This window comes from Harmonia axyridis, chromosome 4 (genome assembly GCF_914767665.1).
Source record: "Harmonia axyridis chromosome 4, icHarAxyr1.1, whole genome shotgun sequence".
Lineage (NCBI taxonomy): Eukaryota > Metazoa > Arthropoda > Insecta > Coleoptera > Coccinellidae > Harmonia > Harmonia axyridis.
Genome location: NC_059504.1, coordinates 24,935,587 through 24,963,351, shown reverse-complemented (window position 1 = coordinate 24,963,351; position 27,765 = coordinate 24,935,587). Strand labels below are relative to the sequence as shown.

The 27,765-nt window shown below is 32.5% G+C and overlaps 3 protein-coding genes across 5 annotated transcripts in view; 2 read left to right on the top strand and 1 right to left on the bottom strand.

Moving 5' to 3' along the window:
* The window catches only part of LOC123679011, a 293,836-nt gene that overhangs the window by 117,651 nt on the left and 148,420 nt on the right, over positions 1 to 27,765 (top strand). The window lies entirely within an intron of this gene.
* LOC123679012 lies at positions 2,873 to 5,956 on the bottom strand. Of its 2 annotated transcripts, none has more exons than XR_006747336.1 (2): positions 3,017 to 5,922; positions 2,873 to 2,954 (listed from the first exon to the last, which is right to left on the bottom strand). XR_006747336.1 is itself a non-coding variant. In XM_045616324.1 (2 exons), the coding sequence occupies exon 2, from the start codon at positions 5,637 to 5,639 to the stop codon at positions 3,150 to 3,152; it is 2,490 nt and encodes an 829-aa protein (XP_045472280.1). In that variant the 5' UTR covers positions 5,640 to 5,786; positions 5,849 to 5,956; the 3' UTR covers positions 2,873 to 3,149. The 2 variants fall into 2 exon arrangements, 1 of the variants encoding a protein (XP_045472280.1); XM_045616324.1 differs by having other exon boundaries at positions 2,873 to 5,786; positions 5,849 to 5,956.
* Positions 5,979 to 8,550, top strand: LOC123678629. The gene is made up of 2 exons (XM_045615760.1): positions 5,979 to 8,406; positions 8,469 to 8,550. Exon 1 carries the CDS (start codon positions 5,979 to 5,981, stop codon positions 8,271 to 8,273), a length of 2,295 nt encoding a protein of 764 aa, XP_045471716.1. The 3' UTR covers positions 8,274 to 8,406; positions 8,469 to 8,550.

Genomic DNA, 27,765 nt, shown 5'->3' with positions numbered 1-27,765 from the left:
ATCGACGGATGGGACAATTCGAGAATTGGACAAATCAATAAGATTGAAGCGGCGACTAGTTTCGTAGCCTTGTATAGGCATAAGGTAAATGTCCCAATTATCGACAATTTCGATTTGTTTTCACTAGTAATACTATACAAGAGGTCAAATTATTTCGAAATTATAACGGACAAGCCGACAAATTCGCAAAAAGAGCTATATACGAAGGACAACCTGTGAAAATCACGACTACTTATGACCTAAGCACTAAATACAAGAACGAAATAAAACATAAATGGGCTACATTATTTCATCAACGAAGATCGAAACTCTCATTCATTGAACGTTCTAACGCCAAATCCCATCCCATTATGACGAAAAGAAATCAACTTGTAATGCTGAGCAGACTTGGAATTGGTCATACACGATGTACCCACTCATACTTACTGAAGAAAGAACCCCACCACAGGGCACTTCATGTAATGTCCAAGTAACCGTCAAGCATATAATAACAGAATGCCCGCTTTATGAAAACCAAAGGAAATCCTGTGTACTTAGCTCCAAAATGGAAGACATCATCAACAGACCAGAGGCTTTCAACACAATATTATTTATTAGAAAAATTGGTATCAACATATAACAGTACAATATGTTAACTAAACTTTGTAAATGAATTGTAAATTTTATTGTACCAAAATCGCTAATGATCCAGGTGTCGAAGCGAAAATTTATAAATAAATAAATTCTTTCCGGAAATTTTTTCGAGCTCATTTCAGGACAAAGACGAGGGATAATTTTCTAAAAATATTCATGAGCGAGAAAAAATTTCCGGATTTAATTTGACATCGTGTGGTATTCGGTAAGAAAATTCCACATCAAATTTGTTTATTTCCAACAACATCCATTTTCGTCTTCATCTTGTACTCTAAAACAAGAACAAGCAACTTCCAATCAACCTGCCAGAGTATATTATAATAGCGTTTTTAATATAAACATTAATCATAATGGTCCAAAGAATTCAGAAAACATCTAAGCTTGTAGTTAAAATGAATCAAAATTATCATGTGAACAAATAAAATTAGATTGTCAAATGAAATATGCTGTCATTATAAACGTCAAATTTCGAGCATAATTCGCTGTTGAGTACCCACGAGGAAAATATTTCCACTAAAATTCATCCGTTGCGATGGTGATCTGTCAGAAATACACGTTCTGATTGGTTAAAAATTACATGTGTGGAATTTTCTAAATAATAAGATCGAAGGAACTCTGGTGGAAATTTTCATTCTACGAGGTTAAAACTTTGTAGTTTCCTGAACATATATGAATATACCACCAACTTCTCCTAAACATCCCTTTCACAATAACAGCTGATGATCTGTCGAATGTCAGTCGACGTCGAGAGAATACCGTTTTTCTAGCTGAATTAGCAAGTGCGCACCCTTCACTTATGTCTCTCTAAATCCACAAAATGTTAATGAATTATAATTTTTTGAACGCAAACATACTTTTATATATTCGATTATCTTCAGCTTCATGCAAAATTTAATATTCATTACATATTTATTGAGAAATCAGAGTGTCGATAATAGGTACATTTGAAATATGCTGTTTCCCAAATATCGATACAGATGTCTATAAATTGGCCAAGCAAGATGATTTTTGCTTTTCTAACAGAAACTCTTTTTTAATGTTCCACCAAATAATTGTTTTGTTGGTATGTTCAATAGACCCCCAATTCTCCATGTACCAATTATCGACATACTGTTGTTTATTTCAAGAATGTCGAGAATCGGATCATTCATGTGACGGTTATTAGCTATATTCAATTTCCAATTACAAAAACATTTTCAAAATGGCCAGAAGTTTACACTATACAGAAGAAGGCAAAAAATGCTTTGTCCAACGGCAAAAAAAAAATTATCATCAAGTTTCAATAGAAAGAACATCAATAAAGAGAATATCCGGAGATGAAAATATCTCCTTTCCTTTCAAGAATGCTTTGTTATGACCGTCTTCAGAAATCCAAACAACTACCAGAAATAACCGAGAACAAAGAAAAAAATTGAATCCAAATGCATTCAATGTTAATGCAAGCTGGCATACAAATCACAGAAGAAAATATAAACAAAGAGACAGTGCGGAAAAAAATTGAAAAGAGGGACAGTGCAGAAAAAAGAAATTTATCAAAAAAGTAAAAATAATAATACCAATAAAACTAGAGATAAGGGGAATTTAATTTGTATTATTTTTACTATTTCATTATTCTTTTTCTTTGTTCATCATTATTCAAAGAATGGGAACATATATATTGTAACTACATAAAAATTGTCTTTGCAATAGAAAACTGTTTGTCATTCTCACTAGCACGCTATTGTGTCGATAATTGGGACATTTACATTGAAATTTTTTTATATATTGTCATCTAACTACCTCCATTCTTAAAGTATTCTCAAATGAAAAGTCATATAATTGATGCAGACGAAAATTAAATACAACACAGAATGAATTTTCATCAAAGGCTCCTTCATGTACGATTTCTTTCAGTCAGACTGTAATGCGGAATCTCAGCTCCAAAAAGATTTCTTTCTGCACCGGTTCATTCATTTTTGATACGCACAATTCCTTCTGTTCGGGGAAATGGACGAGCCGAAAAAAGATTACAAAAGATTCCAGTTGATATTCTGAAATATGGACTGGAATAATTTAACGAAATTGGCCGGCTGACTACTTCAGCGGGTCTGGAAAGTATGTTATAGCAATTTAGCAGCGGAAAGAGGATTTTTGAGTGTTGTGAATGGATGCAGGACAGTGACGGCTCGTGCCCTCGAGATGTGGGTCGGCCACACACATATATATATATATATAATATATACTATATAAGGGATATCGATCAGCAATTAACGAGATATATTTACTCTTTATTCATGTAAAGCCTAGCTTTCGAAGCTTATTTTGCTTCTTCCTCAGGGCAACTGTAAAATACAACAAAACACATCATCAACAATAAAACAAAAAACAGAGTACAACAACTTACTGAATGCGAGGTTAATCTCTAAGTCTAAGAATTGTACAAAATCAGACACAAGCATCAAACAGGACAATATCAAATGATTATCAATTAAGAAACGCAATATCATAATACGCAATAAACAAAGTTAGGTTAAATGTCATCCATCAACTGGACCATCGAAAAATGGTCTGTTAGAAAATTCTATGAGATATGCATATATTGGACTTAATCTCTGCGTGTCCGTTTTCTTGTTAATTTTACTTTTTTGAGTTTGTATGTGGATCATTTCTAGTATACATCTTTTTTTATAATTTACATTTACATCTAAAATTTTTACGTTATTAAAATCAACACTGTGTGAGTACTTATTAGCATGAACAGATAATGCACATCTCAGGTTATTTGTTCTAATATCACTTTTATGTAAGTTCATGCGATTTCTAAGCCACTGAGAGGTTTGACCTACGTAGGTTTCATGACAGTCAGTACATTCCAGTTCGTACACCACATTCGATTTTATTTCTTTTGGTATAGGGTCTTTCAGTTTTGAATATAAATTTGCCACTTTCTTTTTGCACTGTGCTACTATTTTCACTTTTTTATTATAATCTTTAAAACAATTTTTAATTTTGTAGGTAAGGTAAGGGATGTTAGGGATGCTTCTATATTTCACAACTTCTGTTTCTCCCACCATATCAGGTTGTGTTTGACTTTCAGTCGAAGGCAACATTGAAGTAGAATATAGAAGTTTTTTCAACATTGTTTTAGGATAGGCATTCTCAACTAAAAGATCAAACAGTCTCTTCATGCTTCCATCTCTGAATGTTGGATCACAGATTTTATAAATCCTGTTTTTTTGTTCTTTAATGAAATTTAATTTTATGCTCATTGGATGGTCAGATAAAAAATGTATAAACTTTCCTGCAGAAGTCGTCTTTCTATACCAATTTAATTTTACTTTATTATCCACTCGGCATACCTTGGTATCTAAGAACGGAACAGAGTTGTAACAATCTTCTGTTTCAATCGTGAACTTTAATTTAGGGTCGAAGCTGTTGAAAACTTGCAATATCTCCTCAGTTCCCGTTGATGGTAGGGATATTATTAGGTCGTCTACATATTTTTTTATAAATGCAAGTGTGAATGTTAATCTAGGTATACAGGAGTCGAGCACATAGTCCATCACATACAACGACAAAATCGGGCTAAGTCTGGATCCCATAATGCACCCAAACATCTGCAAATAGAAACTGCCATCGAACATGAAGTAACCTGATTCTAGGAGAAAGGTGATAATCTCCTTGAAGTATTCTTTTGATATGTTGCAGACTGCCTCAATCTTGTTCCAATGGAATTCCATTGCTCTCAGTACCAACTCCTTTGATATGTTGCCAAATAGGTTGACTACGTCAAGTGATATCACCACATAATCTGGGGGTAATTCAAAATTGTTAATCTTACTGGAAAAGTCAAACGAATCTTTCACATAATATGCATTATCCTGGTCATAGGCTTCTGTTAGGATTTGTGCAATATAATTTGAAAATTTACATGTGGGACCCTGTACATCAGATACGATTGGTCGCATTGGGATATTTTCCTTATGTATTTTGGGATTTCCGTACATTCTAGGGCTCACTGAATTATATGATTTCATTGATCTTGCAGCTTCTTTACTTAGTATATTTTGGTTTACAAGTGTGGATATGATCTTGTTGGTTTTATTCTGGATAGTGGTAGTTGGGTCTCTAGAAATCTTTTTGAAATCTTCAGTGTCAACAATTGAGTACATCTTCTGAAGATAATCCGCCCTATCCATAAGTACAGTCACTGAACCTTTGTCACTGTCGAGAACTACAAGGTGATCATTAGTTCTTAAAAAGTTTTTCGTTGTTTTATATAGCTTTCTTATGTTGTCTGTCGCACAAATATTATTTTTACCTTTATGTAGATGACCGGTTATAATGCTTGTTATCTTAGCTCTCAAAGTGTCTCTTCTATCTTCCTCCACCAAGTCCAAAATGCTCTCAACGTCTGCTATTAGGTCTTTGATGTTTATTTCTTTGTGGTCTAAAGGGACGTTAAATTTGGAACCCAAACCAAGGACTGTTCTAACCTCTTCAGGTACTGTTGTCTGGGACAAATTCTTGAACCATTTCTCTGGAACTTTATAATCTGCTTTATGTATTCTTCTTTGTAGTGCTTTAATTTTTCTGAGGTTTGTGGCTTTTACTTTATGAAATATTTTGTTGTATGTAGTCTTCTGGCGTCTGAAAAATTCTCTATGTATCTCTGTTGGTATTGTCTGCCTCAACTCTCTTTTTATGGTGCTATTGTACTTGCAAATGTGTGAAATCTTTAAGTGAGTGTGTTCAATCTCTAAGGAAAGTAATCTATTAACTAAGTTTTTGTTAAATCCACTAATCTTTTTATTGAATCTACTTCCTGTGTGAAATTCAACCAAATTCAGAACATTCCTGACTCCTGTTCCTATATGATTAGGTGTTAATCCCAGTCTTTTACATTCGAGTAGGAATATCCTCCTGTTCAAGAGGTTCGCTATCTTTCGGTTGTTGTTACTCCATTCCTTCATGATATCTGATGTTCGAATGCCATAACGTGATGTCATCGTCCGATAAAATCCCATCTTAATTTAATGTTCAAGATAATGATCGTTGAAAATGATAATATATACTATATAAGGGATATCGATCAGCAATTAACGAGATATATTTACTCTTTATTCATGTAAAGCCTAGCTTTCGAAGCTTATTTTGCTTCTTCCTCAGGGCAACTGTAAAATACAACAAAACACATCATCAACAATAAAACAAAAAACAGAGTACAACAACTTACTGAATGCGAGGTTAATCTCTAAGTCTAAGAATTGTACAAAATCAGACACAAGCATCAAACAGGACAATATCAAATGATTATCAATTAAGAAACGCAATATCATAATACGCAATAAACAAAGTTAGGTTAAATGTCAGGAAGTAGATTCAATAAAAAGATTAGTGGATTTAACAAAAACTTAGTTAATAGATTACTTTCCTTAGAGATTGAACACACTCACTTAAAGATTTCACACATTTGCAAGTACAATAGCACCATAAAAAGAGAGTTGAGGCAGACAATACCAACAGAGATACATAGAGAATTTTTCAGACGCCAGAAGACTACATACAACAAAATATTTCATAAAGTAAAAGCCACAAACCTCAGAAAAATTAAAGCACTACAAAGAAGAATACATAAAGCAGATTATAAAGTTCCAGAGAAATGGTTCAAGAATTTGTCCCAGACAACAGTACCTGAAGAGGTTAGAACAGTCCTTGGTTTGGGTTCCAAATTTAACGTCCCTTTAGACCACAAAGAAATAAACATCAAAGACCTAATAGCAGACGTTGAGAGCATTTTGGACTTGGTGGAGGAAGATAGAAGAGACACTTTGAGAGCTAAGATAACAAGCATTATAACCGGTCATCTACATAAAGGTAAAAATAATATTTGTGCGACAGACAACATAAGAAAGCTATATAAAACAACGAAAAACTTTTTAAGAACTAATGATCACCTTGTAGTTCTCGACAGTGACAAAGGTTCAGTGACTGTACTTATGGATAGGGCGGATTATCTTCAGAAGATGTACTCAATTGTTGACACTGAAGATTTCAAAAAGATTTCTAGAGACCCAACTACCACTATCCAGAATAAAACCAACAAGATCATATCCACACTTGTAAACCAAAATATACTAAGTAAAGAAGCTGCAAGATCAATGAAATCATATAATTCAGTGAGCCCTAGAATGTACGGAAATCCCAAAATACATAAGGAAAATATCCCAATGCGACCAATCGTATCTGATGTACAGGGTCCCACATGTAAATTTTCAAATTATATTGCACAAATCCTAACAGAAGCCTATGACCAGGATAATGCATATTATGTGAAAGATTCGTTTGACTTTTCCAGTAAGATTAACAATTTTGAATTACCCCCAGATTATGTGGTGATATCACTTGACGTAGTCAACCTATTTGGCAACATATCAAAGGAGTTGGTACTGAGAGCAATGGAATTCCATTGGAACAAGATTGAGGCAGTCTGCAACATATCAAAAGAATACTTCAAGGAGATTATCACCTTTCTCCTAGAATCAGGTTACTTCATGTTCGATGGCAGTTTCTATTTGCAGATGTTTGGGTGCATTATGGGATCCAGACTTAGCCCGATTTTGTCGTTGTATGTGATGGACTATGTGCTCGACTCCTGTATACCTAGATTAACATTCACACTTGCATTTATAAAAAAATATGTAGACGACCTAATAATATCCCTACCATCAACGGGAACTGAGGAGATATTGCAAGTTTTCAACAGCTTCGACCCTAAATTAAAGTTCACGATTGAAACAGAAGATTGTTACAACTCTGTTCCGTTCTTAGATACCAAGGTATGCCGAGTGGATAATAAAGTAAAATTAAATTGGTATAGAAAGACGACTTCTGCAGGAAAGTTTATACATTTTTTATCTGACCATCCAATGAGCATAAAATTAAATTTCATTAAAGAACAAAAAAACAGGATTTATAAAATCTGTGATCCAACATTCAGAGATGGAAGCATGAAGAGACTGTTTGATCTTTTAGTTGAGAATGCCTATCCTAAAACAATGTTGAAAAAACTTCTATATTCTACTTCAATGTTGCCTTCGACTGAAAGTCAAACACAACCTGATATGGTGGGAGAAACAGAAGTTGTGAAATATAGAAGCATCCCTAACATCCCTTACCTTACCTACAAAATTAAAAATTGTTTTAAAGATTATAATAAAAAAGTGAAAATAGTAGCACAGTGCAAAAAGAAAGTGGCAAATTTATATTCAAAACTGAAAGACCCTATACCAAAAGAAATAAAATCGAATGTGGTGTACGAACTGGAATGTACTGACTGTCATGAAACCTACGTAGGTCAAACCTCTCAGTGGCTTAGAAATCGCATGAACTTACATAAAAGTGATATTAGAACAAATAACCTGAGATGTGCATTATCTGTTCATGCTAATAAGTACTCACACAGTGTTGATTTTAATAACGTAAAAATTTTAGATGTAAATGTAAATTATAAAAAAAGATGTATACTAGAAATGATCCACATACAAACTCAAAAAAGTAAAATTAACAAGAAAACGGACACGCAGAGATTAAGTCCAATATATGCATATCTCATAGAATTTTCTAACAGACCATTTTTCGATGGTCCAGTTGATGGATGACATTTAACCTAACTTTGTTTATTGCGTATTATGATATTGCGTTTCTTAATTGATAATCATTTGATATTGTCCTGTTTGATGCTTGTGTCTGATTTTGTACAATTCTTAGACTTAGAGATTAACCTCGCATTCAGTAAGTTGTTGTACTCTGTTTTTTGTTTTATTGTTGATGATGTGTTTTGTTGTATTTTACAGTTGCCCTGAGGAAGAAGCAAAATAAGCTTCGAAAGCTAGGCTTTACATGAATAAAGAGTAAATATATCTCGTTAATTGCTGATCGATATCCCTTATATAGTATATATTATCATTTTCAACGATCATTATCTTGAACATTATATATATATATATATCTTTTTTTTTGATTCACACTAGCGTGGTAGTTCAATTGTGATTATTCGGGCCGGAAGGCCAAGAATAATTTCTGTTGTCAATGGAAGAAGATATATATATATATATATATATATATATATATATACTTCGAAAATGTGATTACGAGATCCCTGTAAAATTTCAACGCTACGAGGTCCATGTCTTATAAACCAACAATCCGAGATCCCCTCCTATATACCCTATATACATGGTATACCGCGAGGCAACGAGATCCGTTCGACGTTGCCACACAGACGGATCTCGTGAGATGCGAGATGAGTATCGAAATCTTTGTATATCAATAAGGGTCAAAATCGCATATTCGTCGGATCTCGCAAGATGCAGAACATGTCGTGTACTTGGAATATGTATTTATGCCAACGTCATTAATTCCGATAATGTTTTTTCCTGAAATGATTAGTTTTGAGTGGTTGTTTCTACGAATGATCGCTCTATCATTTCGTATTGATGTCTGTATTTTCAGAATTATTCTTCTTCCAAATTTTTTCAAAAGTGATCTCACAATTCAGTTTTTCCTGATGACGAATTCGTATTTGAATTCAATGGTGTTCCTCCTGCCGTGTTTACGATCTTTTGAACCAGATACTTGAAATTTTCAGGGTAGATTCAGATGGTAATAATCTCAGTCAAGTTCGTTAACGCGCAAAATCTGATCAGTGGTTCCGGAAATATTTCCTTTCGAAATGTTATGTTCTCAATAATTCAAAACAGCAGCTTTCATTTCGATGAAATTTTGCATTTAGTTTAGATGAACATTCAACCAGAGCCAGAGAAAAATCATGGAGAATATCGAAAAAATATTGGCGAATATCTCGGAAACCACTAAAATGACAGAATTAAGATTTCAAATGCTCATATGAAATCGCAGCATCAAGAAGTACTTCACGAAATTTCGAACGGATCACATCATCAGAAACATCTAAATCAGACCATGGAAAAATATCGAAAATACTCAATAATTCGATCATTGAACATACCACCCGGATGGAATTTTACACACATATGGGAAATGATCATGCCAAGCCCCATCCACAATTTCGTATGAATAGCTTAACTGGAACCATAGAAAATTCAAGAAGAATTACTGAATATCACCGCAATCAAAATCCGACAACGTTGAGATTGCGAGTGCCTGAATAGAAAAATAATTTCAAGCTCTGCCCGAAATTTCAAGCTGATCACACCATCACAACCATCAAAAACATACTATAAAAAATTTCAATGATTACAAATTCGATCGACTTGAAAATTTGCGTGTGAATAGCCATCTTCTCGCGAAGTTTAGTTCAGGTTGCTCATCTAGAACCACAGAAAATGCGAAAGGAATATCGAGAAATAAAATCCTGATATATGTCAATGAGGTATGATGATGCTATTGGCTATTCGTGGATTTTGGCACGTATGTATAAAAAAAAGCAGTTCCAAACCCCGTGCAAAATTAAGATCTGATAACATAACCAGAAATATAAAATTCCTAAGAATATTGAAAAATAAACGATTTATATTTCGTTTATTAGGAGTGAATCGTGAAGAAAACTTGCGCGAGGATAAAAAATCACCATTTTAAGCTCCCTTCAGAATTTCCCATGGATATCAAATCCAGAACCATAGAAAATTTGAAAAAAATAGGAAACTATAGAAAAACAAAATCTCGATGCTTCAGTTTGGTGTGGATAGCTTCACCATCAGAATAATAAAAATGAAGTTAAATATAAAAAATCGTGATATGTTAGTGACGAAAGATCGGACCAAGTTTTTTCGTGTGCATAATAATAGCAATTCTAAGCTCCGTCCAAAATTTTGAGCTGACAACAACCAGAGATGCAATCGGTTCATGGATAAAGAATAAAAAAGCTCCTGACCGTCAGTGCTTTTCCCAATTTTTTCTCGACATTGGTTCATGGACATCACATGCTATGTAATTTCAACTCAATTCTTATTCTAAATTCCATCAATTTCGGTTTCATTTTTTCATTTGAAATGCAGGATTTCAATTAAACCTCCTTTGAAATGTCATTCCTTCTTTAATTATACTTTCAAAAATTCAGATACCTTCTTCGTATTGGTTTCTTGAACTAAACAATCTCTTCTTTATGATTTTTCATATTTGAGTTATAACATGTTTTAATAATATATTGCTTAGTTTCTTCATTACAAATTCAGTTTAGGAAATGATCAGGAAATGAATGAGGGAAATATTCTCAAAAAAAAATGTATGAAGAATATAATTTACAAATCATTTTAGATTGAAAGAAATTCAAAAAAAAAAGGAATAAGAACTTGATTTTCAAAAAAAGGGTATAACCATACACAAATACAGGCAAACATTCATCATTTGTTTCGATATGCGTTGAAAACAAACCGAGAAACAAACGCTTTTATTTGTTTCCAAGTTTTATTGTTCATGAATAGATGAACAGATTTGAACTCCTTGATTTTCCCTTCTGTGACCGTTTTTTTCCTCTAGATATTTCTCTGAAAATATCTCACAGTTTAACATGCGTACAACAGTACTGAGTAGATTATTATTTGTATTACAATAGATTTTCAAACTGTCGTTCTTCAGCAGCAATGCAAGCTGATGGTCCCAGTTTAGCAGACTTTATACTTTGCTCTATCTAATTTGAGAACATTCTATTGCATTCTTTTGTTGTTTTGTCCATCTTATTTTCGGATGTTTCACTTTTGGTGTTTCTGAGATAAAATAAGAAGTTTCCATATCATTTCCCAATAAAATGCAATTTATAAAATGGCTTTCAATTAAACGAATGAAAACTACAATTATTTGTTGATTAATTACCCTTCTCCTCAGAATCGCTTGAATTATTCGACTCTCTTTTTCTCTTGACCTTTTGCGTGTCTAGTAGCCGTTCTTCCTCTAAAATTAAATCAATGAGGTCATTAAATCAATAAGGTCTATCTATTGCAATTTTTCAAACGGAATCACAAAAAAAATTTGTCTTTTACCTAGAATGAGTTCCCTATCAAATTTCCTTGATATCGAATGACATTTCAGTTATTTTCAGTTGATTTAACATATTATGGGATCTTTGATGCTACTTGATATAGAGGAAATATTCTGGAAACAACAAGTGCAATTCGATGGAATCAAACGGAATAAAAAAAAATTTTGTTTTCCACCTAGAATAAGTTTTCTATAAAATTTTTTGGACAACGAATGATTTTGTTTTTTTTTTTTGGTCAATTTCTCGTATGAAATCTTTGATGTCCTTTGAACGCTATTTGAAATAAAGGGAATATTCTGGAAACGACAGGTGCAGTAACAAGTGCATGAATAAAAATATACTTTTTCGTTTAGAATAAATTCCCCATCAAATTTCCCCTATTAACGAATGACTTTTTTTCAATTTTCGGTAAATTTCACATATGAAATCTTTGATGTCCCTCGACCACTACGTGTTTCAAAAGAAATATTCTAGAAACAAGTTGTGCAGTGCAATTTGATGGAAATAATTATAAACGGAATCATAAAACGGAGCATTAACTTATATAGGGTGAGTACTCCTTTGAAATCGAATATAAACGAGTGAAATCTGAATTTATCCGAACGCTTCGTGATTTAAAGTGGAATATTGTAAGAAGCAGACGTGCAGAAGCAAATGCAATTTCATTAAAGTATTCCACAATTTAAATTTAACTTAATCTACCTGCAGTTAGATGCGAAATAATCAGAAAAACGCTTCGCTTGGCTTTTCTTCAGAGACATAGGTAGATTTCATCATACGTCAACTTCAATTTCATATTCAATTTGAAGGTAGCTTCAAAAGCCAGTTAAAAATCAAATTGTTCGGAATTGAAATGTAGTTTATGAAAAAAAAATCAGCTTTCTGTATTGGTTCAAAACAGGCCTGCCGCTAACTCTTTTGGCGCCGAGAGCATTAAGTATCGTATAGTCCAAATACAAGTTTGTTATGTCAATTGTTTAAAAGATTGTTATAGACAAATGCGTTGTTTGCAACTTAATTAAAATGATTCTGAAACATATTAAGATTAAGAAGCATATTTGTTGATAAACAAAAGTTTTATTCGACTTATTTTTATTTTCGAATAACTAACTAACCCTTTCATAATTTATCCTGCTCTTTCATATGAAAAATATTAATTACATTCAAACTTGAATTGTTCATTCAATAAATAATTCGTTATGAACAATTGGTTTTCTTCCTTATGTTTGTTTTACTTAATGAAGCAGAAACAACCAGAGGCCGTATTTTAAAAAAATAATTAAATTATGTAATGGAGAATTATTGCAACGATATTTTGATGAGTATCCTTTATTTCAATATGTACGCGCGTTGAGTTCTATTTTAAGGATTTCAAATACAGACCTTCCTTATATTATTAAGATACGAGCGACCAATGTTTATTCAAAGAAACTTTTAATCATAATCATAATAATGTTTATTGACTAAATCCTACATGATGTCAGGTCAGTCAAAAGGAATAGAGTTCATGGTGAACATTTGCCTCCATTATTCAACAGGAACTAATGAACGAATAGTTGTAACTGTATAAGTAAACGAAATAATAATGTGAATTTTTCGAGAAATTTTAATTATTTTTTGATTTCGAACATATGACAGAACCATTACATTGGAGGAAAAAAATTTGAATTAAAAAAAATTTTACAAGAATTTCAAATTCTCAAAAAAAGTTCGACTCAGTTAGTACTTGAATGAATATATTCAAAATTCCAAAGAAAAATACTGTCAAGTTCGACTCAGTTAGTACTTGAATGAATATATTCAAAATTCCAAAGAAAAATACTGTCAACTTCGTTATGAATTTTTTCCTCAACATTTTAGTCACCAAAATATTGAATCGTTCTGAATGGTTTTCTATAATTCACACCAAACAGATGGAACGAAAATATATACTTCTCAAAATCTTCGTATAACGTCACGGCGAATTGAGCAAGCTCCTAAAAATTCTCCGAATTAACACTTTCATTGTTTCCCCTAAAAGTTCTTGTGTCGATAGTAGAATGAACATGTTCATTAAATACTTTATCATTTTACGCTTTTCCCTTTACCTATTATTAACACTGTTGATGAATTCGCGTTGAGCACGGTACAATGTATTTACATTATTCTGAACAATTTCGATTTCATAGCCGGATGAATATGTTCTTTGGAAATTTCTGGTTTACCCGTAGCGCGAGAAACTACAAGTTATCTTATCCAGTCGAAACGAAAGGCCTTTTTTGATAGGAATGTAGCAGGCAGTATCAACAGAAAAGTTTGATTAGAATTTTGCTACCGGTTAACCAACTGAATTTTTCGTGAATAGTTTTTGAAAAAGTACGATTCTGACTCATGCGCTGAACCAGTTTTGACATTGAGGGTCCTAGAAAATGGTAACTCTGTCACAAAATTTTTGTCGTCGTATGAAAATTATGGAATTGTATTCTCCATTATGAAAACCTTACAAAGTCACCGTTACTTGACACTTTCCACCATATGTTCATAATTCGATAACCGAAGAAATTCAGAATTCACTTAGATTAACGAAATGAAGCAAAGAAATAAAAAAATATGTGCACCCCTGACTTTCTCGCATTTTATCGCTTAATTCTAATGAGCGATTCGATTCTAGATTGTCCCACCCTCTTGATCGGCTGACCGATGAATCCAAGAATTCCAAATAACCCGCATCGACTTCACTCAACCCAGTGTACAATTTTTGCATATTCTCTCAAGAATGATATTTTCAGAGCTGAGTTTTCATATTAACATATTTTCTCGATAACACAGAAATATTTTTTACGAGATAGATTTCATGGCAGTGATTTCTTATTGCTTTCTTATTCATGTGAGGAATGAAAATGTTGTATGAAAATAAGTGTTACCTACCATTAAAAATGATGGTTCGATAATCACTCAATATCTTTGAACGGTACGAATACATTATTCAGTGAACCTAATATTTTATAATTAACCATTAATTTCATACATTATTGTACATAGGTCCCAGAAGATTTCACTGAAACATCAGAGATTCGATAATATTATTCCTATCATTCAATAATTAAATAATGTCACAACAATACAAAACTGTGAAAACATAATCATTCCCGCGCAAACAAAATGCTTAGGGGGTCTCAAATTGCTTCGGTTGACTGTGTATGTATCAAGAAAAGACCGAATGTCAGGTATTCCTTCTTTCTACACAGTCGCTAACACCGTGAGCCGTAGGTCGTGTATAGTATCATGACTGAAGTTTCCTATCGGCTGGCCGACCAAGTGTTGATAGTGTTAAGTTAAAAAACCGATATGAATGCGTTAAAAGTTATCTTGGTCTGGGCAAATTAGGTTATACCTGCCAACGTTTGAAGTGTCCCCCTGCATATCGGCCTTTCTTCGAGATGTTACGTCACCACTTAAGGCCGATGTGTTAGAATGGAGACACGTCAATATTATTCATAACTCTAACTATTGCTTCTTTTCCTAAAACGTTCATATACAGAGTGTCCATCAATTTTTCAGAATAGGCCGTCAAACGTTTTGTTAATTCTCTGCATGATATTTTCCGGAAAATACGAAAATATTCAAGCGCCATAACTTTCGAGCCACAGAATAATTATTATGGTTTGATATTCTGTTACGTAACCTTCAAGTCCTAATAAATATTCATGACATAATTCAAACGTAGTGTTAATAAATCTTTTTGGTATATACGGAACATATTTCTAAGATAATAATAAAAAAATGTTTTTATCAATTAATCGTGAAGAATAGGAACATGTTTCATTTCGAGTAGAACAAATTCACATGAAACTTGGATTGTTTGAATACACAGGGTGTCCCTAAACAATGGTTCCAAATTGAAATAGAATATTCCCATTGAAAAATAAATAAGACTTTTTTAATGTTTTTTCCTCAAAAACCATTCGTTGCAGAGAATATAATAAATTATAAGTAATTTCATTTGGTTAATTGTGAAATTTCCATAATTTTTCAATCATCTTCTGAACGGTTAGTTTTTCCGGATCCGAACAAATATATATTTTTCACCAAAAATTGAATAAAGAAAGCGAAATTGTTCTGATTTTACCAGTGGCTTGAAAAATAGAGAAGAAAAGGAACCATGATGTCCTTCTTGTGAGCCACTGGTGGCATCTGAAAATGTGATTATTTGTTCAAAATGAAGCACCTTTTGAACACAAACGTACTTTCAAATTCAATTGAAAAATTTTGAGAATTGTGAAAGTAATGTGTAAAATTACTTTCAATTTTTTATATTCTCTGCAATGATCGATTTCTGGAAAAAAAATTAGGAGTCTCATTTATTTTTCAAGGAATTTTTTTTTTCTGAATTTGGCACCATAGTTTCCGGACACCCTGTATGTACTGGGTGTCCTAAATTCGATGCTCACTGAAAATATCTCGAGACTCATAAGACTTAAAAAAATCTTCAAGGACCTCCGTCCCTGATTTCTATTTTCGAAATAATCAGATGATATCAGAAAGCTGATCATAGATATCTTGCTTCGTTCTGAAGTTAATGTTACAAATATTTCGCAATATTTTGGTTTCTGTTGGAGATATTAAAAACATTCTAAAATATTTTTTTCAGTAATTTTTATGGTTTATATGATACTGGTAACAGATCATATGATGCTGATAACATATCATTATATATATAATTAATTTTAGAGACACAGAGCAAAGTTGATGTTTCTCAATGGGACACCTTATATTTTTCAACGCAGTTTTTTGTCTGCAGATTTGTCTTGAAGAATCCAGTTATTTTTCGAAAAATGTCATCCGTTTCAAAGATATTGAGTTTTTTGTTTTCACTGTTTTGATAGAACACCCTTCATATGAATAACTTTCACTTATTTCGAGATTTAATTCATTTTGTGTTATTTCAGTGATATTATGGTTCATATTTTATGCATGAAACATCATAGAAATTAATAACCGTTTCAGAGATATAGAGGATAGTAGGTCTTTTTCAAATGAATACCCTACATAAATAAGACTTGACTAAAACCATACAATGAACAAAATATGAATTAGATCTCGAAATAAATTAAACATATTGAAATATATTCAATCGAAAAAATTAAGTTATCCATTTCAAACATGGGACTCCGTTCTGATGGGACACCTTATTCAAGGTGAGTCCATAGTGCTCGATCGGTCGATAACTCCTGTTAATTTTGGGCTAGGAAAATTATTCAAACTTTGACGGAATCGACAGCACTCATCGCATAAGCTTAAATTATTTTTGACTCTCTAGGCCGGTCTGAAAGTGGTGAAACGCGATACTTCCTTATTTTTCAAATGGGAATGCCAATTTTTATATAATACCCCATTTGCAATCATTCATTCATGGTACTTTTTGACAAAGGTCATTTTCTTCGAAAAATTTCATGGTTTTGATGGTTTCAATTGAATATCATCTTGGGAAGCGTTCGACTTAATTGAAGGATTTATTTTTTATTGAATTCCCAAAAAATATTTAAGTCTTCTGCAAATTTATGGACGCCCTATACATTTGTCATTCATTTGGAGATTTAATTCATTTCGTGTTCATCGTAGAATTGTAATCCAGTCAATAGGGTGTCCAATTTTAAAAATACCAACAAACCTTGATTTATTTAACAATATTTCATTTCTAATTGAATGAGAACACCCTATATATTACATAATAACAATTGTATGATGGATACAAAATAAATTGAAACTCGAAATAAATGAAAAATTTTTACAGGGTGAGTCAAAAGTGCTCGATCGGTCGACAACTCAAATCAAAGAAATCATCAAAATATTTAAAACATTCATTCAGAGAAAATGAAATGGAGACTATGTGAACAAACAGAAATATAGGTTATGAAATTTTTGCCTGTCGAATAGCCCAGTGAGTAGTATTCGAATTTTATCTGGACAATTTGTGCCTAAAATGAATTAATTTCAAAATGCTTCGCATTTCGTGTTCTGTACTGATATTCGGACAAAATGAAATGGAGACCACTTGAACAAACAGAAATATAGTCAGAATTCTCTTAGGGAGTTTGAAATGACTGCATATTTTCAGCTGAAAAAGTGTCATCAATACTTATCGCTCATATGATCTGCTCAGATGTCTGCAAACTTTTTTAATAATTGCAGTTCGAATTGAAAAAAGATTTAAGACATCTGAGCAGTTCACATAAGCGATAAATAATTTCGATGACACTTTTTCAGCTGAAAATATGAAGTCATTGCGAACTCCCTAAGATAATTGTGTTTGTTTCTGTTAGTTCAAGTGGTCTATTTTGCTGATTTCTTTGATTTGGCTCATCTTCAATTGATATTATTATTTGGTGTGATATAGAGTTAAGTAATCTTATACCTTGAAATTGTACGCGGGAAAAGCATACTGCCAGTCCCAGTACAAAACATGAAATGCGAAGCATTTTGAAAATATTTCATTTTAGGCACAAATTGTCCAGATAAAATTTGAATACTACTCACTAGGCTAAAATTTCATGAACTATATTTCTGTTTGTTCACATGGTTTCCATTTCATTTTGCCTGAATATGTTTTAAATATTTCGATGATTTCTTTGATTTGTTCCAAAATTTACCGGAATTATCGACCGATCGAGCATTTTTGACTCACCCTGTAAATATTTTTCATTTATTTCGAGATTCAATTTACTTTGTACCCATCGTGTTATTGTTATTATGTAATATATAGGGTTTTCCCATTTAATTAAAAATGAAATATTGTTAAATAAATGAAGGAGTGTTGGTATTTTTAAAATAGGACACCCTATATGACTGGATTACAATTTTACGATGAACACGAAATGAATTACATCTCCAAATGCATGACATATATAGGGTGTCCCATGAAAAAATTCAGACGAAAATTTCAATTTCTTCCAAACAGTTGACATTTTTGGAAAAACGATAACGGAATAATTTTCGACAAATCTGGGGCTAAAGAACTGCGTTTTTGAATGGAAATTTTTAGGAAACACCAACTTTTTCTATGTACTCTACTATGTACAAAACGATAATTAATTTCTATGATTTGTTATGAGTATCATATAATAAATAATAAAAATACGTTTCAGAATTTTTTGAACATCTGGAACAGAAACCAAGATATACCGAAATATTCAAAACAATTATTTTTCAGAAACGCCCTGTAACTCGAGAATCGAGATATCTATGATTCTTGAATATTTTTCTCTGTCTTATAGTTTTCGAGATGCTTTCAGTGAGGATCAAATTTAGGACACCTCGTAGATAGATGATAGAACTTGAAGTTATTAGTTCCTTAATAATTTTTTCATATAACTATATTTATAGGTAAGGACAATCCCGTTGCAAATGATATAATTACAAGACATTCTCTTCATACAACGAGAATTTCCGAAGTGTATAGAGTTCCAAGACATTTTGATACACAGCATAGAGTTCCAAGACATTCTTGTCATATATGTATTAAGCCTACTTTCATCTACCACCATCAAATTTCCTTGATGACGAATGAATTTTATTTTCTGTTAATTTCTCGTATGTAATCTTTGATGTCCTCCAACCACTACGTGATTTAAAGGAAATATTCTAGAAATAACATATGAGATGGAAAAAAACGAAATAATAGAAAAACTATACCTTTGTATAAGGTGGGTACTCAGTTAAACATGCCCGCCGCTAACTATTTTAGCGCCGCGTTCAATAAGTACGAATTGGTAGTCCTAGTACAAATTTTTTATTCGTTGTTTAAAAAATTGTTAAAGACAAATGTGGTCACAACATTATTTGATTGTTTTTGAAAAATAATCTTGATACATAAACTTGGTGATAATCGGATAACAGAATTTTAAGATTTGATTCTTTTGAAATTGGAATTCAAGCAATTCGATGAAGATCTTCTAATAAAAACTAATGTTTTCGATACAATTATTGGGCTCAAATTTGTAGTAACTTGTTAGAAATATTTTCATCTTCAACACCCTGAATATCGGAAGTGAAAAGATTTAGCACCTATATTTGCATTAAATTCATTTTAATTGTCATTCGTCTTCTAGAGAAAAATCAATTCTTCAAAAAAGAAGAGAAGGTTCTTGGGGAACACCAAGTGAGAAGGAATGTTCTTCCCTTACAATTTACTTATTGAAAATTACAACAAAGCAATGGAAATTGAATTCAACAATCCCAAATTTTTCCCAAAAAAACATACACGAATATTGGTTATATATGAGAAATTATATTGAAGCTTTTTAACGATATCTACAATCTGCCTTGTGTTATTCGAAATCGTTTAGTACCTGTCCAAGTTATGATATTTTACGTTCTCCCTACATTTATTTTCAGTAGGTACTTCCGTTCGTTGTTGAAAACATAATCCGCTTCAGTAGGCTAATGTAACATTTCAATTTTCATGGAAAATATTGCTTGAGAAAATGTAACACAACTTTTCCTTAAAAAAAAAATCACCGATTTCATTTTTGGTCTCAAACAAATTGGCATGCCATCCGTAATGATGATATCCATTCTTACAATTATAAATTAACAATAACAAAATCCAAGACAAACATCTATTGACTCACACCTACAGGTTTTCAAAGAGTCGTAAACTTTCGGCGAATCGAGTGTGTTTTATTTCATAAAATCAATTCAACATTTAATCTCCTCAATTTGAGCTCTACCAATAATTTTTTTTTGCGCAAAGTCTACCACAATTTTATGCAGATGTATGAACACTCAATATTTTTCTTTTTTATGGAAAAGAATGGTACGTTTTGAAGGATTTCATTTATATTATTAATTCTGAGAAAAAGTGATATTTCTTCTTATAAAGATGAAGCACTTCAATACATATCTTTCAAAAAGTGTTAGTTTTCGGTTTCTAGATATGAACTTCTCTTTATTAATTTCGGTGAATTTCACTTTTATGATGTATGTGAACATGTACATTCAGAAGTTAGAAATTCCCAATGAAAACCTTCTGGTAGAAACTCATTTCAAATACACTTATCGGAAAAACAGCTCAAACTGCGCTAGTAAGACTATCAAGCGTCGTCGAGAATTCGAATCCCAAGGAGCGAAATATACCTGTGTCTCTTCAAACCCTTCTCGGAAACATTCACGTACGTGAATCAACCCGACATGCATAATAGGTATGTATTTAATTCTTCAAAGTGATAAAAAATTTCGACTTTCCGAGATCCACACAGTGTTGCATTTTACGGATCTCTCAAAGTTCGTATGACACCTCTACCACGATATACATTTTCGATAACAGCGCCAATTCTCTCGAACTTCATTTGTACAATTTGCATGTAATTAGTGACCGCTATGAGCTCCATCTCAAACTTCGCCAGAATGATATATACTACCTTAGGATACCGAAAATGAACGAAATACGTTACGAGATCCGGCCATCGGATCTCATGATCTCGTAGCGTTGATAACTTGGTTGTATACGGATCTCGTATTCCTACACCAGACATATATATATATATATATATATATATATATATATATATATATATATATATATATATATATATATATATATAATATAATATAAATTAATATAATAAATAAATATAATATATATATATATATATATATATATATATATATATAAAATGATTTTGGGAACCGTGAATATCTTACGGAAGGTCGTATACCCCCATTGACCAAAAAGAGGGTTATCCTTGATGCCTTGGCGTCCGGATAACTCTACGAAACCCACTAATAAGTGTGAAATATAAGAAAAAAGAAAAAAAAATAAATAAACACTATGCTTCAGGGAATAAATAAATATATATAAACAAATAGATTTCCACGTCACCCAAGAGGTACTATTTGACGACGCGTCGGTTTTTTGTTTTTAATGGGAAACTTCGCCTAGAATAGCCCTATTATAACCCAATATAAAAATGTAGTTCTCAAATCAATGAAAACTGAAATAAAAAGAAACTCTTGAAAAAACAGAAATAATAAAATATTCAATTATCAACATAACATATATATTTGAATAAACATAGAGAAAACCTCTCATGAATACCTACATATAAATAAAAGTATAAAATAAAAATATAAAAAATCTTATAAAGACCACAAAAATATTGTGGAAATGACCGCATGTATTCTGGTCAAAAATGTATGAGCTTGCGTACCCTTTATTCATTTTTATAGATCAAATCAATTCGACGATCTTTCTTAGTCGCGAAGTCATCAATTATTTTCTCGAAAAAAATGTTTCCTCTGGCTAGTTCTTTAACTAAACCTCTTTCGATTGATATCAGTGCCAGGTTATTTAAACGGTCTTGAGACATCGTGTTCCTACTGAAAGATTTTATTCTTTTGAGCGCTGAGAAACTTCTTTCTACTGACGCGGATGTTGGTGGCAGGGACAAAATCATACAAAATAACTTATATAATTCAGGAACATCGAAAACAATATTATTTGAGAAAATGAATTCCGTAATACCATTCAGCGTATTTGAATTGCCGAAGATAGCATTGTCCGAGTACAAAATTTGTAACTCACGTTTGAGTTTATCCTTATCGAAAAAGTTTTTGTAATTATCGATCAAAGATTTGAAAGGTATTTCCGGAAAATTACGAACGTATATATCAAATTTATTAAAATTCATTAGTTCCAAAAAATGAAGTGATGAAATGTCTTTAAACCTTATTTCAATTTAATTAATTAATTAAGACGTAATATCCCATAACTAACCATTCATTTGAAATATATCATATTAATATATTTTCATGATCTGAAAATCAATAGCTACTATCGAACGGCATAAATAAGTTCTGTTCTGATTAAGACATAATGTCTCCATAATTAACCATTCATTTAATTATCAAATATTTGAAATAAACTGAAAAGTTGCTGCTTGACGCTCTGCAATACGATAACCGGCCAGCCGACCCAGTGTATTGGGAAGCGACCTAACATCGAGTTGTTGTGCCGTTCTACTGAGTGGTCGTATTCTGGGCGTATGTCGTAGTATCTTTTCCTTTACGTAGCGCTCTCGGTAGCGCTGGTTCCACCATCGGCTCTTGGCCGACCTAACGTGATGAGATGCTTTCATTCAGTGACATTCCAGGAGTTGCAATTGTATAATTGTAACATTTGTGTTACACTGTTACATTTCAGACCTAATGTTACGGTGTTACGTACAATTCTGGAATAACTTGTTTGGGGTGATGTTACGAAAAGTAACCATTTACGATTGTGGTTTGTTACAATTTATGAAAGGGAATAACAACGCTGGATGCTTTGGAAATCGAATATTAGGTGGGTCCGAAAGAAAATATTGGCCAGTATAAGTTATATTTTCCTGTTCTGAGTGGAAATATTCATTATCGAGGGAATTTGGATATCGAAATCGATAACTCCGATTGAGTTTGAATGAATTGAATATCTAGAATTATTTTCTATTTCCCGATAATTTTTGGGTCGGCCCGGCCGACCCTGCCGACCCTGACGAGCCGTCACTGATCTTTTCTTCGTGAGATACTATTTCCTGGGTTTATGATATAATGCAGCTGAAAGTCAACAAATGGATTTGCCTTAGCAAGAGGTTTTCCTCTTTTTATCATTTCCATCTGATAATCCCAGAAATCAAGTTGGTGTTTTTTGGTTTTCATAAGAATTATAGATTCAGAGTCCTACTCATACGAATTTCAACAGATCAATGAAGATCGTTTCAATTCTTCATTATTACTCACAAATCATTGAAGAAGTATAATAATAAAAATAATGACTTTATTTTCATATGCAATCCTGATATTGAATTTGAATTTGCGAATGAATGAAGAGCGCTTAACAGCTAGTGACTTAATTGTTTTCCATGCTTTTCGCATGTTCTTATTGAATTTTTTATGATTCTGATGACGCTAAACTTAAACTTAAATTAAAAACTTAATCGGATCTGATTTTACTGAACTATTAGTTTTTGTTGAATATTTTAGTTGAATTTGCTATGGTTCGGATGGCTCCATAAATTATGAAGAATTCAAAAAGCGATTGGTTCAGGAAGGAGTGCTGAAATGATGAGCGATGGTAACGAGGTCGTTGTTCCACATTGCATCAAAGAAGAAGCGAATGCTGCTGCAGAAAGTGTTACACCAGTGAAATCGAAAACTTTGTTCGAAAAGGAATATGCGTAATGATAAGAACGAAATTGGTGCCAAAGAAAAAAGTATAGTTCAGAGTAGTTCAATCTCAATTTTTATGGTTTTTTCACTCGAAAAAAATTGGTTTTGAGATAAATATAGATATAAGAACATTTTGCACAGCAAAAAGTCGAAGATAGTCACAAGAGAATAGTTGGAATGGTTTTTAGATCGGAGATGAGCAATATTTAATGAATAATAATGATTCATTAATAGATAAATTAATGAATAAATTTGATTTGGAATAATTTTGAATTTTGATTTTCTTTTTATTACTGATGTTGCTGAAGGTTGTAGAAGTGGAGAGATCGTGACAAAGACAGTAGATGATGTGAAAGATCGAGGCGGTCTAAGAATAGAAATTTTACTGTTTTCAATAGTTGTAATAGGCTGCGCGAGATGTATTCCTCAAGTTCATGAACTTGAGGCCGAAAAATGTTGATCACAATCGATTTTTCTGTATTATAGAATCGAAAAATCCACTGTCTAGCCAGTGGATGTAAACATATTCTTAAATTCCCATATAATAATCGCAAAATACTTAGGTCTTTCAAATGCTGAATAATATACAGGACGTAGTTCCAGGCGTATGGGTAATTTCGAGGCGACTGTGATAGTTTTGAAAGGAAATGCTGAATGAAGCTGAATTTTAGTTGCAGAAGGGTTCATCGATGGTTCCTTATTTCTGAGCAAATACGATGATATCGGTAAAATGAAAAAAAAACATTCTTAGTGCATCTGTTGTAAAAGTTCAGGGCCTGAAAATTACAAATCTACTTCTGCAGAGCGTATTTCGGTTTTAAAGCAGTTTCTCGAATTAATTTTAGTAATCTTAATAAATAAGTTATTTGAAGAAAATTAAATAAACTTAAGTACGTTAAAATTTATTACAGAACAATCTTGTATTGGCCAATGAGTTACAAATTCTGAGAGCGAATTGAAAATATTTCAATTCATTAGTGAATTTTTTGATTCACCTAGAGTGTGTATACCTAATCATCAAGTTACACTTATAGCTAAGGGTTGAATAATATTATTTTCAAATCAAAATGGGATGAAGATTATTATTTAAGAGAAGTTAAATTCAGTGAATTCGGTTTTCCTTTCATTGTATTATAGCTATATCTCGTTGCAATTTGAATAATTCCACGTTTATCAGACTGGGCCCGCTTTAGAGGCCGCCAAATCTGTATTTTGCCGGGGCAAATATTTGAGGGCGCCATTATCTACTTTTTCCGTCCGAATTCCTAGAAAAAAGTACCAAAAAAAAAATTTAAAAATTTTTTTTTTAATTTCAACGAATTAAACAGATGATTTTTCATATTAAATTCACTAGTGTTGGGCGATGGGTGCATTCGAATTCGAAATAATGATTCATCCGCATCATCCTATTGTGCTACTCAATCATCTCAGAGAAAAAAACAAAATATTCAGGCGTTTTATAAAGTCGAAACTTAACAAGATAACTTGAAACTACAGGGCCCGCTAAGGGGCGGTAAATATTGAGGGGTGGCATTTTCTACTTTTCTCGAGAAATCTGGAAATCAGGAAAGAATGTTTTAAATAATTTTTTTCTTAATTTGAACGAATCTTTGCATCAAGAATGTCTGCCACATCTATCCGTTGGTTGTTATACCTAGTGTTGAGTGTGGGCGCATGGTTCATTCACATCATTCCCTTTGTTTTACTCAATCATCTCAAAGAAAAAAGAACGAAATGATCGAGCGTTTTATAAAGTCGAAACTAAGCAGAAGAATCTGAAACCTGAAATCAATTAATATATTTTATTATTTATTCATTAGAATTCAGTAAAGCATGTTTATTGTTTATTAGATTTCACGTTTCCTGTGTGGAGTTTTCCACACTTAATCTCTGAATACAAATTCAACGCCCTTCTCACTTTTGCTAAGTACAAAACCCCAAACCTGTAAATGCACCGGTTTTTGAAGGGATCGAACGATTATATACTGCTTTTCAGAAGTTAGGAAACTCTGAATGAACGTAAAGGTCAAAGGATTATAAACTCTTCTCAAAAAGTAAGAAAACTCTGAATTTTTCGAACAACACACGTATATAATTTTCTGGAATGTGTGTATGTAACTTTGTACTTAAAAACACAATGGCAATTTTTGTGGTTTTTTCTCATTTTATTATGCTACTTAAAATAATGATTTCAAAAGAGTAAATAAATATATCAATTTTTTCTAAAGTTTCCTATCTTTCGAAGAGCAGTATATTTTAAGACCAAGGGCCAAATATCAGAATAATTTATGATTTACTTCAATTCTCCTATGAAAAATGTTTCTTGAATCTTCATCGGGAAACACATAAAGTAAATAATTGCACAACTTTCTCGAATTTTTCATGGGCCTAAGGGGTGGTGCATATATGTACTATTAATTTTTACACAAATGTTCATTTTTTCACTATGTATACGGTTTTCTTCTCTCCATTTATTCAATTCGCCCATCTACTGAGACTTTGGCATCTACGCCATCTCGATATATTCCTCGTGTGTAGAGATTCCAACTCATCATCAGAATTTCCTTATAAATAAATTGATTCAATTCAATTCAATTTCAATGCAGATAGGTTGAAGCCTGAAATTGAATAGACTTATGTTAGAATTGGCATCGAAGTCTACATATGGTTTCAATAAAGTCGATTTTGCGGAGATACCCAGATGCGGGAAAAATTCCAACGGAAAGGAGAGCCCTTACAATAAAATCTTATGTGAATGGTTGAACGGCAGTTTTTCCGAAGTGAGACAGTTCTGAAGCGCGAGAGAGTCTTTTTTTCTAAGGAATCAGAAATCTACACTCACAGCCAAAAGAAAATGCATCGAGTTGATGTTTGGTAAGGTTTGTGGTCTCGTATTTTTGAGTTTCAGTTCGATTTTCAAAATTTTATCAGTGAACTGTATATAAAATTATCAATTTCAACTTGCATATGCATTTTTTTGTTGTTGAATGCTGACTTATTGGTAATTATACAGGGTTTCTTAGAAGTTTGTTGTTAAAGCCTAATTTTGAAAAAGGTATTTAAAACTTCGTCGTCAAATTCTTTTGAATTACCAATGTTTATCAAATATCATCCTTTTCGAACATTTTGTCTTTTAGTTCGTGCCTTTGAGTGCATCAGTTCATTTCTAAGAAGGCAATGAACTTGTCATGAATGATTTACTTCACAAATTGAATTTTGACACGGTGGCTTTAGTCGTTGTTGTCTTTATACCAGTTTGACAGTGAGATACATAAAACATCATGGCTTCAAGTGTGGAAAATTGTGCAAAAGCTGTTGCTATTGTTTAATATGGATGTTATTATGAATATGTTGCAAAAATATTTCTTGCTCATTCTACCATCAAAAGAGCAGTCGAATGTTTTAGACAAACGGCTAGAGCAAAACATGTAATGAAATAAAACGAAAAACGACTGCTATTGATGATAGATTTATTCACGTGAATACTCTGTGGAATCGTCATTTAACATCAGTGCAGTCTAGAAAACAACGTCAAGATGCCGGAGGTACAAGTTTTTGCGTGTAGACAGTTCGCCGAAGATTGAAGGAGTTTGGTTTGAAAGCTTGCAAACCACCAACTTGGCCCAAATTACTTCTACGTCATCGGGTAGCTAGGCTCAGTAATCTTCACATAGACTCCATTCTTTTATACCCTTCTTTGATGCGATGTGCAACAAGGACGCGACTTGTTTCACAAAATTAATTGCACTTGACTTGTGGAAAACCATCTATTTTCTTGACAAATATTATTGATCTGTTCTCGCAGATCTCCTACACTGTACTACTGTTTACTACTAACTCTTCATTCGCTTGCCGAGCTTGCACTCTGGCTTAACAAAGTTGACAGATCGCTAACATACTGCCGGCTTTGAAATGACTACATTGCAACAAAAGAAAACAAGATTACGTTGGAT